At 47.8% G+C, this 16,086-nt stretch overlaps 1 protein-coding gene across 1 annotated transcript in view; it reads right to left on the bottom strand.

The window, feature by feature from the left end:
* Positions 1-16,086, bottom strand: part of LOC147456781 (stromal processing peptidase, chloroplastic-like) — a 190,829-nt gene that overhangs the window by 50,671 nt on the left and 124,072 nt on the right. Inside the window, exons 13-19 of the mRNA XM_086511917.1 lie at positions 6,666-6,869; positions 6,357-6,500; positions 5,763-5,912; positions 5,538-5,675; positions 5,233-5,460; positions 4,939-5,097; positions 4,720-4,846 (exon numbers count right to left, since the gene is read on the bottom strand). Coding sequence (XP_086368043.1) covers positions 4,720-4,846; positions 4,939-5,097; positions 5,233-5,460; positions 5,538-5,675; positions 5,763-5,912; positions 6,357-6,500; positions 6,666-6,869 — 1,150 coding nt within the window. The remainder of the gene's footprint in view (positions 1-4,719; positions 4,847-4,938; positions 5,098-5,232; positions 5,461-5,537; positions 5,676-5,762; positions 5,913-6,356; positions 6,501-6,665; positions 6,870-16,086) is intronic.

Below are 16,086 nucleotides of genomic sequence, written 5' to 3'. Positions count from 1 at the left end.
TTGAACAAACTATCATGTCATCAAAGAATGTGCCAACAAACTTTGATGCGAGCAGAAAATCCGGTCCATCATCCTATTAAACGTAGCAAGACCATTTGTAAGACCAAATGGCATCACTAGGAACTCATAAAGACCAAGCGTCATTCTAAACGCAGCCTTGTGCACATCCTCTGGCCTTATACAAATCTGATGGTACCCTCTCTTAAGGTCTATCCAACTAAAAATTGCAGCAGCCTCTAAACGGTCAAGAATATTATCAATCCTTGGGATAGGAAACCTGTTCTTGATAGTATTTGTTTTCAACGCATGGTAATTTATACACATGCGCCTAGAGCCATCCTCCTTTTGTTCTAGGAGCACTAGAGAGCAAAAAGGTGAAGAACTAGGCTAAATCAGCCCCTTCTCTAAAAGCTCCTCAACTAGGTAGGGAGGTCTGTCCGGCGGCAATTGTGACGGTAGTGAATCAGAAAAATAGTCAGTAAACTCTCACAAAAATGCTGACCAAGATAAATTTGACTAACAACTATTTGAAACATCACGTGCAAAAATCACATACAGAGAAAGATGATTTTTAATTACAAAAGTGATAGCCGAAGCAAATACAATAGGGATAGACTCCCCTTTGAGCTTTACATCCAAAACATGAGTTTTGCCTCTATGGTGAAGGGTGATCGTTTTACTGAAGACATCCAGCACACCATGTACTCTGAAAATCCATGGGATTCCTAGTAGCGCATCACACCCTTTCAATAGCATGATATAGAACTCTTCAATGTCCACATACGACTGAATATGCAAACGCAGTTTTCCAATAATGGGAGGAACACATTCTGAGTGCCAGGACATGCCAACCATACCTCTGCCGTGTACCCCATCTCTTCAGCTCTGATGCCCAGCTTCATAGCTAACTCTCGTGAGATAAAGTTTGCTTTGGCACCAGGGATCAAAGAAGATGAGTGTCGTCTGATCTCTGACTTTACCCCATGCTTTGCATAACTCGCTAGCATGTGTACTTGGCTTGTCACCCACTATATCTGGCACCAAAACAGCCGTAGGCTTAGACGTCTTTCCTTTCTTGTCCTCTTTATCATCCGAGTCTGCTGGTCTTTTCCTTTGTGGACAATCTGCAGCAAAGTGACTAGGTTGCTTGCATATCAAGCACTTATTCTCAGTCATCAAGACCTTCTTTTCCTCGAGCGACTTAAGCACAAAAGGCTTCCTTTTCTGTTTCTTTGCCTGCGCTTCAAAAGTACGAACTGAGTCCTTGTCCTTGTTGACCTTTTCTGACCCCTATGACACTTCAGGAGCCATTTTCACAAAGGGCTTCTTTGCTGAATTTTTATTTTGTTGCCTCCCTTTCACGTTGCCAAGACCAATGTTCGCAACTTCCATAAGTTGAGTGAGGGTAGCCACTTTGTTCAATCTCGAAGCCCTTTAGGCAGACCACAACAATACTTCTCAATCTGCTTTGTCAGTGGCACAAACCTGTAGGAGGTTATTGAGAGCAACGCTTTGCAAAACCTCCGATTGTACTCCTGTAGGCTCTTGCAAGTAGCCGTAGTGAGTTGGTGCCAATCTGTCATGACATCGGCTTCACATTCATTAGACAGCCACACAGATGCAAACATTTGTTTGAAGTAAACCCATGTGGCGGGTGCCTGTCCTTGCATTAACAATGTCGTCCACCATATAAGTACATTGTCTTTCAAGAAAGTGGCAGCTTTCCTGACCTTAGAGGCCTTTGTAAAATTCCCTCCTGCATAAGTTGTATCAAACTACTGGAGGAAAGTAAGAGCTTTTGCCTTATCTCAAAGCCGCTGAAAGTGCTAAACTATACAGCTACACCACCTTCATTGTAAGCTTTTGGCTTTTCCAAATTGTCATAAGGAATTGTCTGCAACATGGGCACTGTAATAGGGGTTATCAGCATTCCTTGGCCATTGATATTTTGCGTCGTAAGTGCCATATCTAGCTGCTGTCCAAAAAAACTAGCCATGCCAAAATTGCCTAGTGGCACCCCAAACTGGCCTTGATTGCTCTGAAAGCCTTTCTGCATATCGATATTACCATACCCCCAAACACTGTTCTTGGCATATACTGCTGGTTTCCAGGCGCATAACCAACCATACTTGTGGAACACATATCCACCCCCGAAATACCCAAGATCTACCGTGGGTGGTGGAAAAACCTGATGCATTGCCTGGAAATTGGTTCCCTATCCATTTAATGCAACATGTGGACTCTGAAGGGTGGTGGGCTGAACAAGCAAAACCTGTGCAATTGGTGTCCTAATCACCTGTTCATGGACGAAAGGAACCTGCCTTGGAGCCCTTGACTCCGCAACGTGCGAGTGCTCTCTATCCTGTTGGGACGCATGAAGTACCTGGGTTTGAGCCTCATCGGGCTCTACTGGCTACATGAGTTGCCTTGTCTGTTGTGGCACTGGTGGCGCTTGCATAAACTCCATAAACCTTGGGTTTTGCACCAGTTGAGAAAACACATTCAGAGCGGCAACCAACTGAGTCTTGAATGCACCATCTTCAAGGTGCCCACTCATAAAGCCCTGCACTGATGGAGCATTCACATCAACAAGAGGTACAGACAGACGTGGCCGTGAACTCTCGCCAGCCTCAAAACGCTGTAGGAATTGCCTGCTTGTTCTATGAAGAGGAACCCTCTTCCATGATGCCTTTCCCTTTGTCGGCCATAGTGTAATCCTGCATTCCTGTACTCTATATCTTCACCAAAAACCAACCAAGGCTCACTTCTTGAGGAAAAAGTGATCCTGTCCCGACGATGGAACCATGAAACCGGCCCGTAGGGCGGTAGACGTAGGCTTTCACCCAAAACTTTACTTTAACTTAAGGACACAGAGAAACTTTGCAAAAAAAAACCTGTAACGGGAATTGATACTTTAAAAACACACAGCTTGGAAGCTAGGGCGCTACCAAGCAGACCCCGACACCAGTTGGCCCCAAAGACTAGTGCCTCTTTCAGTATTTCTTTATTGTATTCTAAGAGGGAATAAGACCTGTGATTTCCTACAAGCTGCCCCGCATAATCCGGGCCGAAAATGACCTGTTCTGACCCGATTTCGGCGGCATAACCGTACTAAGACGCTTCACAGACAGTATCCCGACACAAAAAGTGACTTTCCCGACCCATACGAACACTTTGCAAAACCTGGCGAGAATCTGCAGCATGCTAAATTCTATGTTTTCTGCCCTGGAAATGTGCCAGATCACTCGCACAACGATCCCCTCGCGTCCTCGAACCTTTTGGGGGTATTAGGGACCGTTTAGGGCCAAAACCCTAACCCTACAAAAATACACAGCAGGCTGTATTTTTGTGTTTTGCGCTCCGTTTCGCGAGCCGGTCGATCCGTAGCAAGTCCTCGAGCTCCTGTGCCTATAGGGCTACTTGCCCTTTGAATCTGACGAGATTTCTCGCTCGAATCTCTCCGAATTCACATGTACCTACGGGGGATTAGCAACTAGCTAATCCAGTACCTCGGCAAGAGGCTCTTGCCTCGACATTCGCTCATGCACCCACACAACTATACATATGTCGAATGAAGAGCCCTCTTGTGGAGCATCACATAACTGCACGAAGGGGAGAGAGAGAGAGAGAGAGAGAGAGAGAGAGAGAGAGAGAGAGATGAATGTTGTGCAAGGCTTCAGTTCTTGCACTTCACTGTACATAGACAGCAGGCAACCACACAGTAGCTTTGGTACCTGCAACAATCCACCATACGGCTGAAAATGCAGCCCCACGTTTAATTTCAACACCTCTCTCTCTCTCTCTCTTAAGCTAGGAAGTGCCCAAAAATGTGCCAAATGGCACTCATGCATGGTTTTCCCGTTTTGCACCTTCCGGTCTAAAAATATCTCAACCGGTTGCTCAGTTGACTTAGCGGCAGAGTAATAAAATGTTCCTCTTGTCATTCCGGAGCTAATGACGCGAACAGATATCATGGCCCAAAATAGCAGTTCCCTAAATTTTAGGAGATGGTTCCATGGCACTTCCACTAGTCATCTGACCATCTAAGACCACATCCAAAAAATGCAATGTAGCCCAGTTATCGGGTGATCTTCTCTTCAAACTTTGAGTAGAGCCTAGACATACTTTTACAGCTCGGATTGCAGTGCCGGTCGGCCCGACCAACTCATGGCGACAAGGACTTCCCGTCTGCAGGTGAAACTCTCGGCCATCAGCCGTTTCACACTAGACATATAGTGTCCCGCCATTTGCAACTTCAACAAGAGGGTCCCAAAAATTAAACAAAAATCAAGGGAAAGAAACCAGCAACTAAGGTTAGCACTTGCCACGTCCTCGTGACAGTATATATGCTCAGTTGGTTTTAGTCGTCGAAGGTGAGGTGCGCATTATAGACGTTCTATGAGTCCAGAGTCTTCAGTCTTGGATTTAGTCTAGCACCGCACATATGTGTTCTCCCTGCACAATTTGAGCCTCGACACCCCATTGTACCAGTTAGTCTTGGGCTTGGAGCTAAGTGTGCTGCCAACCAGAGTCTAGTTCCATGAGTTAGTCGAGTTTATTGAGTTTGGAGTTTAGTGTTGTGTCTATTAAGTTTGCTTGTTCCATTGCTCTTTGGTGTTTTCATTCTGTTGGAGTGAGGTTTCTTGCACATTGCATTGAGGAGCATCCACAGTAGAGAGGATGACACACTTTCCAACGACAGAACAATTACAAACTTACTTGTAGCAAAGTTGGTTCGATCAACAGAGATATTTAGGTCTAAGTTGTCTGCTGTCAATCCCCATCTATTGGGAGCTGCACCAGCTATGTAAGCACAGGCTCTTTCATCTGTATCTTTCAAAAAGACCTGGGAAACCAACTTATGAGTGCTAATGAAAATTATGAAATGAGAAAAAGATAGAAAGATCAGCACCAAAAAGGCAAAAACTACAAACGTACAGTTTCGTGTCTTGACTCTGGATTGGCAGGTGGACCTATTGTGATGGGGCATTCTGTCAGTTCTGCCTCTGCATCTGCTGTTGAAGCTGTGACTGTTCCAAGATAATCTAATATGCATTCCTCTACTTCTGGAGCACTAAAATCGCCCACCAGGTTCACCTGCCAAAGACGACCTTTAATTTTTTATCTTGACCTTTGCATGCAATGTATACTACATATCCTAAAAATCATGTTTGCAAAAGAGAATACACAAGAGCATAATAAATGCATATTTCACGTTGCATTGTAAAATACCTCCATATCTTCAGTTACAAACTGCTCTAAAACTGCTTTTTTCACGATTGATAAAGAAAGGCTCTGAAGAGCTTGGGGTGTAGGTTCTACAAAGCGCCCCTCACCCCCCAGCATTGTGCGCATTAGTCGATTGGCAGTCGCTCGCTCAAGGCTCTTTGGCATTGCTCGATAATATGTCAAGTACAGCTGTTTCGCCCTTTCAAAAGCATCCTCTTTCCAAATGTTGTGCTGCAAAAATTCATCCAAAAAGGTCAGTGTAGAGCTACTCACCAAAACGCAAAAAACAGCAAAGCAACAGTATCTACCTCCAAGATCATGTGAAGCAATTGAAAAGTAGCACGCATACCACCATCTCTTAAAGTGAAATGAAAGTCCATACAAAGAAACTCTTCATCAGCTTCAAGAACACAATTAATTAGGTTGTTGACACAGAATAGCTCCACCTAGAAGCATGATGGGGCAACAATCAGAATCATAGCCTAACATAAGATGAGACATCAATATAGTAAGCTGTCCATAAATACTTATGCCTGTTCTCGTGCAAAGCAGCCCACTGTCCCACCCTCGCTTAATGTACGCATGCCAACAGTAACTGCACCACTGGCTTCAGCTCTTTCACGTGCTCTTCCGCCAGGAACAACAAGCCGCATGACCCCACCTCTGGCCTCATTGGAGGATTTCTGTATGGGTTACAACAGCACAAGAAAGAAGATAAGGATCTCTATAAACTTCAGATTTTATTTTTATTTAAACATCATAGGTAAACTAGTGCCTCTTGTTGTCTCAAAAGAAACTCCTGTACATTGCCTCTGCATTTAGACAACAGGGAGTCTACAGAGCCTGCTTAAAGTAATGCCCTTTGTGGATGTGTATGGAGGGAAGGAGGAGGGGAGGGGAGGGGCGGGGGAGGGGGAGGGAGGGACTACAGACTCTTTTATTAGTACTGTTCTTGATCAGGTGACCACTACAGAAGGGTCATTACAAGGAACTTCAAGATGTTAGCTTTCCAAAAAGTGGTGACAGACAAATGCTCTGTCCCAGCTTTTGCCGTGCAAAGAGGATCCAGTAAGACTCAACAATGAATCAATAGTATATCTTTGAGCTTTACGAATCCGATTTCTTACTTTGTAATTAACCCGAATACCATTTGACAGCTTTAGTTCACTAATGCCAGTGGCCTCGTCGTATTCTTTTACAAAGGAAGGTTTGTGTTTCAGCTTGAGTTCTTCAAGCTTCGACTTGGAAATCAATTCCTTTGGAACCTCCAACTGCAAACATCAAAGTAGGCATGTGTTACAAAACAAGTTTGGAATGCCTTTCTTAAGAGCAGGCAATAACCAAGGAACAAATAAAAAACAAGAAGATGCATGGGGCACATATGAATTTGACAAGGCCTAATGGTTGCACCAAAAAGGCAGTGTATTAAGGCATACCTCGGGCTCAGGGGCCAAAGGCTCATTCAAGCCCTCTTTTAAAGCATCCACTATTTCTTTGGACGTTATTTCAAAATTCAAATCATCCTCTCCATCGCGATGAATACTCTTCGGAACACAAGCAACTATAGCTGCTGCCACTGGAGCCCAAGGCTTTCCAAAATCAGCGATGTACTCAAGACTGGATGCTCCTATAGCATTCACCTGCATAAACAAATCTCTCTCTCTCTCTCTCTCTCTCTCTCTCTCTCTCTCTAGTTCTTTTCTAGTTCTTTTGTACCCAGACATGGTATTAGATTCACTATTTTGTAACTGATTGGTCTCATAGGTCATTTTGGCCTTTTGAAGACGTTAATATAACATTTCATTTCATTTTCATTTCATTTCTCTCTCTCTCATGGGACTCTCGCTGTTTTTAGGGTTTCGTCCCCACTTTTTTGCTGTTTTTAGGGTTTTGAAATTGTTTTTTGGCTGTTTTTAGGGTTTCGTCACTGTTTTTCACTGTCTTTAGGGTTTCAAAACTGTTTTTTTCGCTGTTTATTAGGGTTGTGTCTCCGTTTCTTGCTGTTTTTTAGGGTTTTGAAACTGTTTTTTGCTGTTTTTAGGGTTTTGCCACTATTTTGCAACTGTTTTTTGCTGGTTTTTAGGGTTTTGCCATGGTCTTTTGCTGTTTTTTAGGGTTTCAAATCTGATTTTTTGTTTTAAAAAGTTTCACAATTATTTTTTGCTGTTTTTTAGGGTTTCTTGTATTTCTTTTGGTTCTCTCTCTCTCTCTCTCTCTCTCTCTCTCCCACTCGAATGATATCATGCGGTAGGAAACCTTGGCTGTAATCAGTCGAGAGATCATAGATACCAGGGGCTTCTCCATACGCCTCCAACCATCCTGGCCTATAGAAGATCCCCAAACCTGCACCCCATATAACATAGTAGAGGCAACCAAAGTATCAAAGAGCCATAACTTTGTCCTAGGTTCCTGGAACTGAACCTGCGAACACATCCTCTCCATTCCTCCCAGAGCCGCACCGGCTCTAGTTAGTCTAGTCTCTGCTGCTCTTCTCAAAGAAAATCTCGGCCCAGTAAAGACTACCCCCAGGTAAGTGTATGCATCTGTATACTCCACAATCTCCTAACCATATTTGAAAGTAGGTACTGATCTCTTGACCCATTGCGGTGTGGTGTTAAACACCATAACCTTTGTTTTACCTAGGTTTACACACAGTCCACTATCCTCTGCAAAACTGCGTAGTGCATCCAAATGTCGTTGCATACCTTCTGGTGAGTCAGATATCAGCACAATATCATCAACATATAGCAACAATGGGATCCAGGTCCCTGCCAACTGGGCACCCTTGTCACCCTTTATGTCAATGTAATCAGACATCTCATCAACATACATACCAAATAGAGTAGGAGACAATGGGCAGCCCTGTTTCACTCCAATAGTAGAGTGAACTAAATCAGATACCCCTTCCGGAGTGTGTACATGTCCCACCACTGATCTGTACAAAGCCATAATCCCCCAAATTACCTCTATGGGCACCCCCATCTCCTGCAGTCTGCGCATCAATCGAGCTCTTGGTACCATGTCAAATGCTTTGCAAAAATCCACAAAGCTACAATAGATCTTTTACTCGTACACCCTCGCCCTCTGCCCCATTACTCAAGTGTTGCTCCAGAATAGATGCATACAACCGTGCCAATGTGTGTCCAACCATAATAGTGCGGTAATTCCCAAGCTCTGTAGGGTCACCAGCCTTGAAGATGGGCACAATATTAGACAACCTCGAAGCCTCAGGTAATCCCTCACACATGGCACGATTGAACAACACTGCGAGAACCTCCATCAGCATATCCCTGGCATGTATAAAGTGCTCCGCTACTAGACCGTCATGATCATATGCCTTCCCGGTCCTCATCCTGTCGATGGCCCTTTGTACCATCTCAGGTGTAAAGAAAGTGCTCGTAGCTGGGCAAGGCTTGGTAGGGTCTGGAAGGGGTTCCTGTCCAGGAACCGTATATAATGATGTCGCATATTGGCCCCACACATCAGGTGAAGTAATCACTGGGGGAGGGGAGTGCTCATGGAAGAGTCGCCATGCCTCTCTTGAGTCCCTACTCAAGAACATCTGATATAAGTCTCGCTCCATCTGAGCTAGGTAAGCTCGCTTCTTCCGTCGCACAAGGCGTCGGAAAGCAATCCAAGATTGTCTGTAAGTGATGACTCCTAACAGAAGATCCCTCTGAAGCTGGGCTCTCATCTCTTTGCACTCCTCATCATACCGACTATTCTGGGGCATGCTCCCAGAATGTCATCTCTTGCCCGGCTGAGTGTGTGGGTATGCCACCGATGCAGCCCCATGCAGTGTCTCAATCAGTAGAGTGGTGCACTCCTCCATTGAGAGGCCTGTACCATTTGTGCCAGTTGTGCCCTCCAATAGACGGTCCCAGATCTCCTCTGTATAAACGAAATCAATCTCTGGTGTAAATGTATAGCGGGTGTGTGACCTGCCTCCTAGTGTCTGGGTTGTACTATACTGAAATTTAACAGACAGTGTCAAGAGAGCATGATCTACTGCTATGCCCACTGGCCTGGCTCCCACTGTGAAATCCTGAATGCAGGGGACAAAGCTCGGTTATGTCATAACATAATCCACTGTACTGGCCCCATCTCTGTGTGGAAAGCATGTGAAACCGGCTGCTTCGGGAAACCGCTGTAAGCCATTAAGTATGGCTAATCCATGTGTAGTCGTCATTTCCATGAGGTATCTCCCATACTCCGTCTGCTCTCTGTCATCTGAGCATCTGTCCATTCTGAACTCACCCACATCCAGCTCTCTAAGCATCTCATATGAAGTGTCGTAGAAGACTGTCTGCGAGTTGCCCGTTCAGGCATTGAAGTCCCCTAGGAGAATGATATCACCATCCCTAGAAAACTCCCATATGTCATCATCTAGAATAGAGAAAGGTGACTGCCCTCTAGATGCAGCATACATGGATGTACTGGGAGGAAAGTAACATATGGCAATATATAGGAATCGACCTGTGTCAGCTCTCAGTCTCACCCACATATATCTAGCATGATCATCTCTTCGTACAATATGCAATAATGGTTGTAGTTCCTCTCTAAATAGCACTGTTACTCCTCCTGAACCTCTGCTCCTATACTCAGACCTCGCATTTGTCCTGTGAGCTGTCTCCCATGTGTATCCCATCACATGTGGCATTACCTGTCCAAGGGCTTGATGAGTCTCTGAGAAGAATACAATATCCTTGTCTTTGAAACTGTCCTCAAATGCACCCACGTCCAACCTCATAGACCCATTACAATTCCAGGTAGCCATCTTCAGTGTGGTCCCATAGGTCTCGCACCGTCATGCAGTGCGTCGCTCTAAAATCACCACCCGTCCATCTCTGTAATAGGCTATCTTTCCCTTCTCCCTTGCCGCTGTAATCTTTGGCATTACCTCTCTCATATGTGCGAGCTGTGAGAGAGTCAGGTCATCCCCGAGAAAAATACCTGTCTTTTTGAGAGTACGCCTCTTCCTTAAGAATTCCTTCTTCTCTTCCAATGAGTGGAAGCGTAGTATGAGAGCTCTCCCTTTTGAAGACTCTCCCATGCCATCACTTTTCTTACCTACCCTCCATGCCTTTGTGTGCAAAGGCTTCTCCATCCCCATCATGGATGTAAGGCTTGTGACCTCTTTCTCCACATTGATTATGTCCTTGAGACCGGTCACTCTCACATGCAGTGCTCGCATCCGCCTTCTTTGTTCCTCTTCGAAGGTCATGTTGATAAGCGTCGGTGTACAAGGAGTTTCTTGACCTTTCCCTTTCTTGGCAACCTCAATCCATTTTTCGGTCTCGTCCGCCTTTTTCTGTGTCCTTGTTATCATCTCCGCCCATGAAGATGTCTTTGCCACACTCAGTTTCTCTTCTTCTGTGATCATCCTTACCTGTTCCTTGATTTCATCTATTACCGAGGGCTGAAATTCGCCTTCCTCTAGCCCACTGCTTACTCTATCAGCAAGCTCCTGTTTAAGGGCTGAGACTTCTTTTTTGAGTGTCCGTATCTTGGTGTTTAGGTTCTCCTCTTTGAGGGCTAAGACTTCTTCTTTGAGTGTCTGTATTTTTGCGTTAAGGCTCTCTTTCTCCTTCTTCCACCGTGCGCCTTCATTGAAGACCATCTGAAGGAGGTTGGCCTTCTCCTTCCACCATCCTTCCATCTTTGTTTTCCACTCCTTCATTTCCCTTCCATCTGCGCCATCCGCTTGTTCGTGAGCATGAAGGTTGCCTTTACCCGCGACTTGAAAACAGGTGAGACATTGACGGCTTCCGTGTCCTGTGCAGGGTCTTGTGCAAGGGAGATTGCTTCCATGTTTTGTCGTTCAAGAGATGTATCGGACTCACTTACCATTTCGCACGCAGAATTTTTCGCTAAATCCTACGTGTATGATTTCCCATATGATGCCCAGCTGAGCTACGCGTATGATGACCCTCCTATGCCTAATGAGTAAAAGCGCCTACCTGAGTGAATGATGTTGCCGCCTACGCGAATGATGATGCCGTCCGTGCGCTCTTGCCGCCGTCTACACGTATGATTTCTCTGTCTGCATTGTTTCCGCCTGCGTATCTGACCGTCAGCTTCTGCTATCCAGTTGATGAACGTTACAAGCCGGTGGAGCTGGTGAGCACTGCAAAGGGTGACGGTGTTGATAAAGAGAGAGAGAGAGAGAGAGAGAGAGAGAGAGAGAGAGAGAGAGGGTGCGCCAGTGACCTGCTCCCTCTGCCTTTCTGCAGCCCTGCACGTTCAGCAGCGCTCCTGCACGCTCAACAACCCCAGCCGCTCTGCTTCCCTAAGAGCCCATGCTCTGCTATAAACCTGTGCGCTGTGGTGCTGAGGCTGAGAACTTGCGCGCTGTGGTGCTGAGGCTGAAATCTGCGCGCTGTGGTGCTGAGGCTGAGACCTGCTCGCTGTGGAGCTGACTAAAACCTGCGCGCTCAGTTGCTGAGGCTGAAGCCTGCTCGCGTTGTGGTGCTGAGGCTGAAGCCTGCTCGCGAGAGAAAGAGGACGACCCCCTGCTCGCTGAAGCCTGCGTGCTGTGGAGCTGATTGAAGCCTGCTCGCTGAAACAGAGAAAAGAGAGAGAGAGAGAGAGAGAGAGAGAGAGAGAGAGAGAGAGAGAGGCGCTCACCAGATCAGTCTCCTTTGTACACAGTATGTGGGATACTACCAGAGACAGATATGCCAGGGTGGCTCTAGAGTCCTCCAGACAATTAGCTCTTAATGGGGATACATCATGCTGGTATGCACAGATGGCATCATGGTTTCACCATGGACAAGTTGCCTCCTTTTCAATACTCTCTACAGGCACCCTTGAGGTCTCTGACACGGGTAGAGATTAATAGACTCATCCGTCAGGATCTGATCCAGCTGGACACGAGGAGGACATGGATAGAGCCGTTACAAGAGTTGGCACAAAGATGGATTTCTATAGAGAGCATCTTCTCCACCTCATGGGGGATGGGTTTGTGATTCGACCTAGCTATATGGACACGCATCTTTCGCATGGTTTGCGTTGTGCCATTGGCTAGATACGCACATCCTCACATCAGCTCGAGATTGAGACTCGCAGATTCAGAGGGACACCAGCAGATAGCAGCATATGCCGCTTATGCCATCTAGAGCCAGAGACAGAAGTACATTACATATGTCATTGCACAGTGTACTATGAGATACGAGGCCGTTTTCACTGTCTATTCAGAGAAGGTTTTGGGCCTCTATCTAGGGTCACGAGTTATGAGGATCAAAGATGTCTTGGACTATATCTACTTGAGTTACACAGGCATAGAGAAACTTTACTGAGGAGAGTTGAAGAGAGACATCCCCAGAGACAGATCACAGATTTCTTTACACTAGATATTGTACACCCAAAAGAACAGACAGAGAAGCAGCCAACGGCGGTGGAGAGGTCTACCCGCACTACAGGCATTCTCATAGACCGAGCATTGGAGCTAGGGAGATCTAGACGACCCCAAGGGAGAAGAGGAGCTACACAGTTACACTAGATATTGTACACCCAGAAGAACAGACAGAGAAGCAGCCAACGGCGGTGGAGAGGTCTACCCGCACTACAGGCATTCTCATAGACCGAGCATTGGAGCTAGGGAGATCTAGACGACCCCAAGGGAGAAGAGGAGCTACACAGTTTCGAAGGAGGCTACAGCAAAGGATTCAAGCCATACTCTTTCGTCGTCCAGAGTGCAGATGAAGATGGATCTCTACTCCCCTCCCATATTGTCTTCACATTGTACTGCTTAGTTTAGGATTCCGCAGTATTTATATTTTGTTATCCTAGTTTAATTTATTTTGTTAATCTGACTTTGTATCAGATACACCGCATTGTAACTTTCTGGTCTCATAGGTCACTTTGGCCTTTTGAAGACGTTAATATAACATTTCATTTCATCATCTCTCTCTCTCTCTCTCTCTCTCTCTCTCTCTCTCTCTCTCTCTCTCTCTCTCTCTCGCCGTGCAACCCCCCCCCCCCCCCCCCCCCCCCGTTTTCCTCGTCCTCACCCTCGCCCTCTATCCTTGCCCTCGCCCGGTTTAAGGTCGCCTTCGCCCATGGCATTAAAACACAAATTAATTGAAAATTGCATGGCATTGCTTTGCTTTACATTTTCCATGCGGAAAGCACTGCCCACCGAAAAGCAAAAGAAAAATCACAAAAATCAGAAAGGCCGATTCTCCTACAGGTGCTAGAACAGGAGCAGACCAGGACATTGGGCGCAAGGCCCCCCATTATTTTGGTTTTAAGGCTGACGCCCGCAGTGGGTTGTGGTTGTACCTTTACCCGCAGTGGAATGCTTGATGTAGATGTATGCTTGATGCGAGAGACTATGTATGCATAGTGTGGATGCATACGTACGCTTAGTGGCTCTTTTCCGGACAGTGATTAAGCATGAGGAAGCTGAGTGATAAAGCCGACCCCCTAGAGAATGCCATTCAAAAGTGCAAAGAGGAAATGACGGAGACTATTACCAAGATGAACCGTAATCTATTGGGCACAATAAAAATGCTGGAGGGACGCGTCCTGATCCAAGAAAGCAAGATAAACGCACTGGAAGACCGAGTGACGACTCAGGACAAAGAGATTGCGTCACTCAAGAAAGATCTCGCAGAAGCACGATCAAGCAACACACTGGAAGAGGGCGAATTGCGACCCTCAGTAATCGAAGAAATCAACACTATCAAGGAGCAAGTACGGGCCATCAAAGAGGGAGAAGAGCAACACAAAGAGATGACGACTTCTTGGGTGGATGTTCTTACCAAAACTCAGCAGAAGGCGGATGAAGCCGAGAAATGGATCGAGGTGGCCAAGAGAGGAAATGGCAAAGAGATAACGTCCACGTCCACACCCACTATCATTAATCAGACACTAGAGGAGGAGCAAAGAAGACGTGTGCGCGCTTTACATGTGAGAATTTGCAGTCTTAGAGACAAAGGCAATGTGGACGAAGAGGTAAAAGAACTCATGGCCTTGATGGGGGTTCATGAGCCGACGCACACAAGAGCTTGGAGAGTGGGCAACATAAAGAAAAATGGAAGCAGTGGGGAAACCTCGAAAGAAAGGGCACTCATCCTCCATTTTCCCTCCATGGAAGGGAAAAAGCCCCTACACTGTCCCCCCACCCCCTTCAGCCCCTGCGCGTTGCCCCTAAGTCCACCCGCTGCCCCCCCCTGTCTGCGCGCTGCCCCAAAGGCTGCCCGCAGCCCGCAGCCCTCCTCTCGCTTTGCCTTCCCCACTCCATCCCCCCGCTCGCTACTGCTTGTGCACCCGCACATTACACGGTTGCCCTCTTCGCCCTCGCCGTCCCCCCATCCCCCCCCCCCCCCCCCCTATCCTCTTCGCTCCCGAAGGCCCTCTGCACCTAGCTCGGCAGCACTTTCTCTTCGGAAAAGTGCCTGGCTGACTTGTTTGCAGGTTTTTTCTTCACCGCCCGCTTCTTCGACTCAGCAGTAGACACAGATGGAGGCTCCAGCTTCACCACAGAGGGACTCGCCTGAAGCCCCCTCGCCCGACCCCACTGAGCCCACCATTCGACTTGCTCTCTCGCCGACAGAGCAAGCGAGCCTTGCCGCAGAGGTAGAACGCTTGCAGGCGACTTCTGTCATCTGCAAGGTTCTCGGCACTCGTCCTAGCAGAGGAGAGCTGCGAGACCTGCTCCAGGCCCGCCTCCTCGCAGAGGTGGGCAAGATCTTGGATGTCCAGATTCTCGGACAGGGGTACTACCAGATTGAGTTCGAGACTTCCGAGATGGCCTCCAAGGTCATAGCTATGAGTCCATTGGCCAACCGAGCATCACGCGCCCACTTTCGACAGTGGCGACATGGTTTTGACCCGACTTCGGATGTGTTAGTAGAGGAGGCGGACATCCCCATCTCAGTCTACTTTCCGGGTTTACGGAGGGAGTACCTTCCACTTCTCTCCAGGATTGGCTCCGCCATCGGGACTGTCCTGGAGACACCTCGTACGGCAGCATCAGTAGCTGCCAAGGCGGCTGGCATCCCTTCAGTTCGAGTTTTGGTCAAAGATACCCACACGCTCCCGAAGGTCATTCTTTTGCCTTGAGTGAGTGGGGGTTGGTTTAGACAGAGTGTGGAGTACTCGGGTCTCCCGAACCAGTGCTTCATTTGCAGACAGATGGGCCACCTAGCGAAGGCCTGTCCACGAAGGAGACCACGACCCGCACCTCAGCCTCAGCCCCAACCTGCGAAGGCTGGGCCGCAGCCACAGCCAGCGACACAGCGCGCAGATTAAGCGCCACACTTCGAGCCTGGGGCTCCAGCGAAGGAGGGGTGGCAGCAGGCCCGTGGCCGTCGACGCCAGGGGCCACAGCGACAGCCTGGCACTCAGAGTGGCCCTCAGGTGCCTACTCAGCAGCAGTGGGTTCCCACGGGGAACCGCTTTGGTCCTCTTGAGCAGGAGGAGCCCCCTACGCCAGCCTCCACCTTCGCTTCACCCTCCCCAGCCGCTCCGCCTTCCGATCTCCCCTCCTCTTCCTCATCCCCCCCCGCTCTCTGCTCCCGCCCACTCCCCCCCCCCCCCCCATGTCTCTGTCGCCCCAACCCGCTTCTCTTCTCCCCCGTCCCCCCCAGCCCCTTCTCCCCCTCCTCTTGCTTCAGTACCACAGTCGGCTCAGGAGACTGGTCCCTTGCCGGCGGCTAGGGGATCTCTTGGTAGCGCCTTTGCCACGAGTCGCCTAGTGAGAGAGGGTCAGCCCTTCATGCGGCCCCCTCTGCAAATTCAGACATCTTCTCTTGCAGCTATCCCTCGTGGTCTGACGAGCATTGACCTCCGACACCGCTGGGATTTCTTCGATTACGGGTTCACTTGCTTTCTCGGCGATTCCACAGCAGA

This window comes from Adiantum capillus-veneris, chromosome 5, assembly GCF_014529385.1.
Source record: "Adiantum capillus-veneris isolate H3 chromosome 5, ASM1452938v2, whole genome shotgun sequence".
In the NCBI taxonomy this organism is placed as follows: Eukaryota; Viridiplantae; Streptophyta; class Polypodiopsida; order Polypodiales; family Pteridaceae; genus Adiantum; species Adiantum capillus-veneris.
The sequence above is the reverse complement of the archived record's forward strand: the minus strand, read 5'-3'. Positions and strand labels throughout refer to the sequence as shown.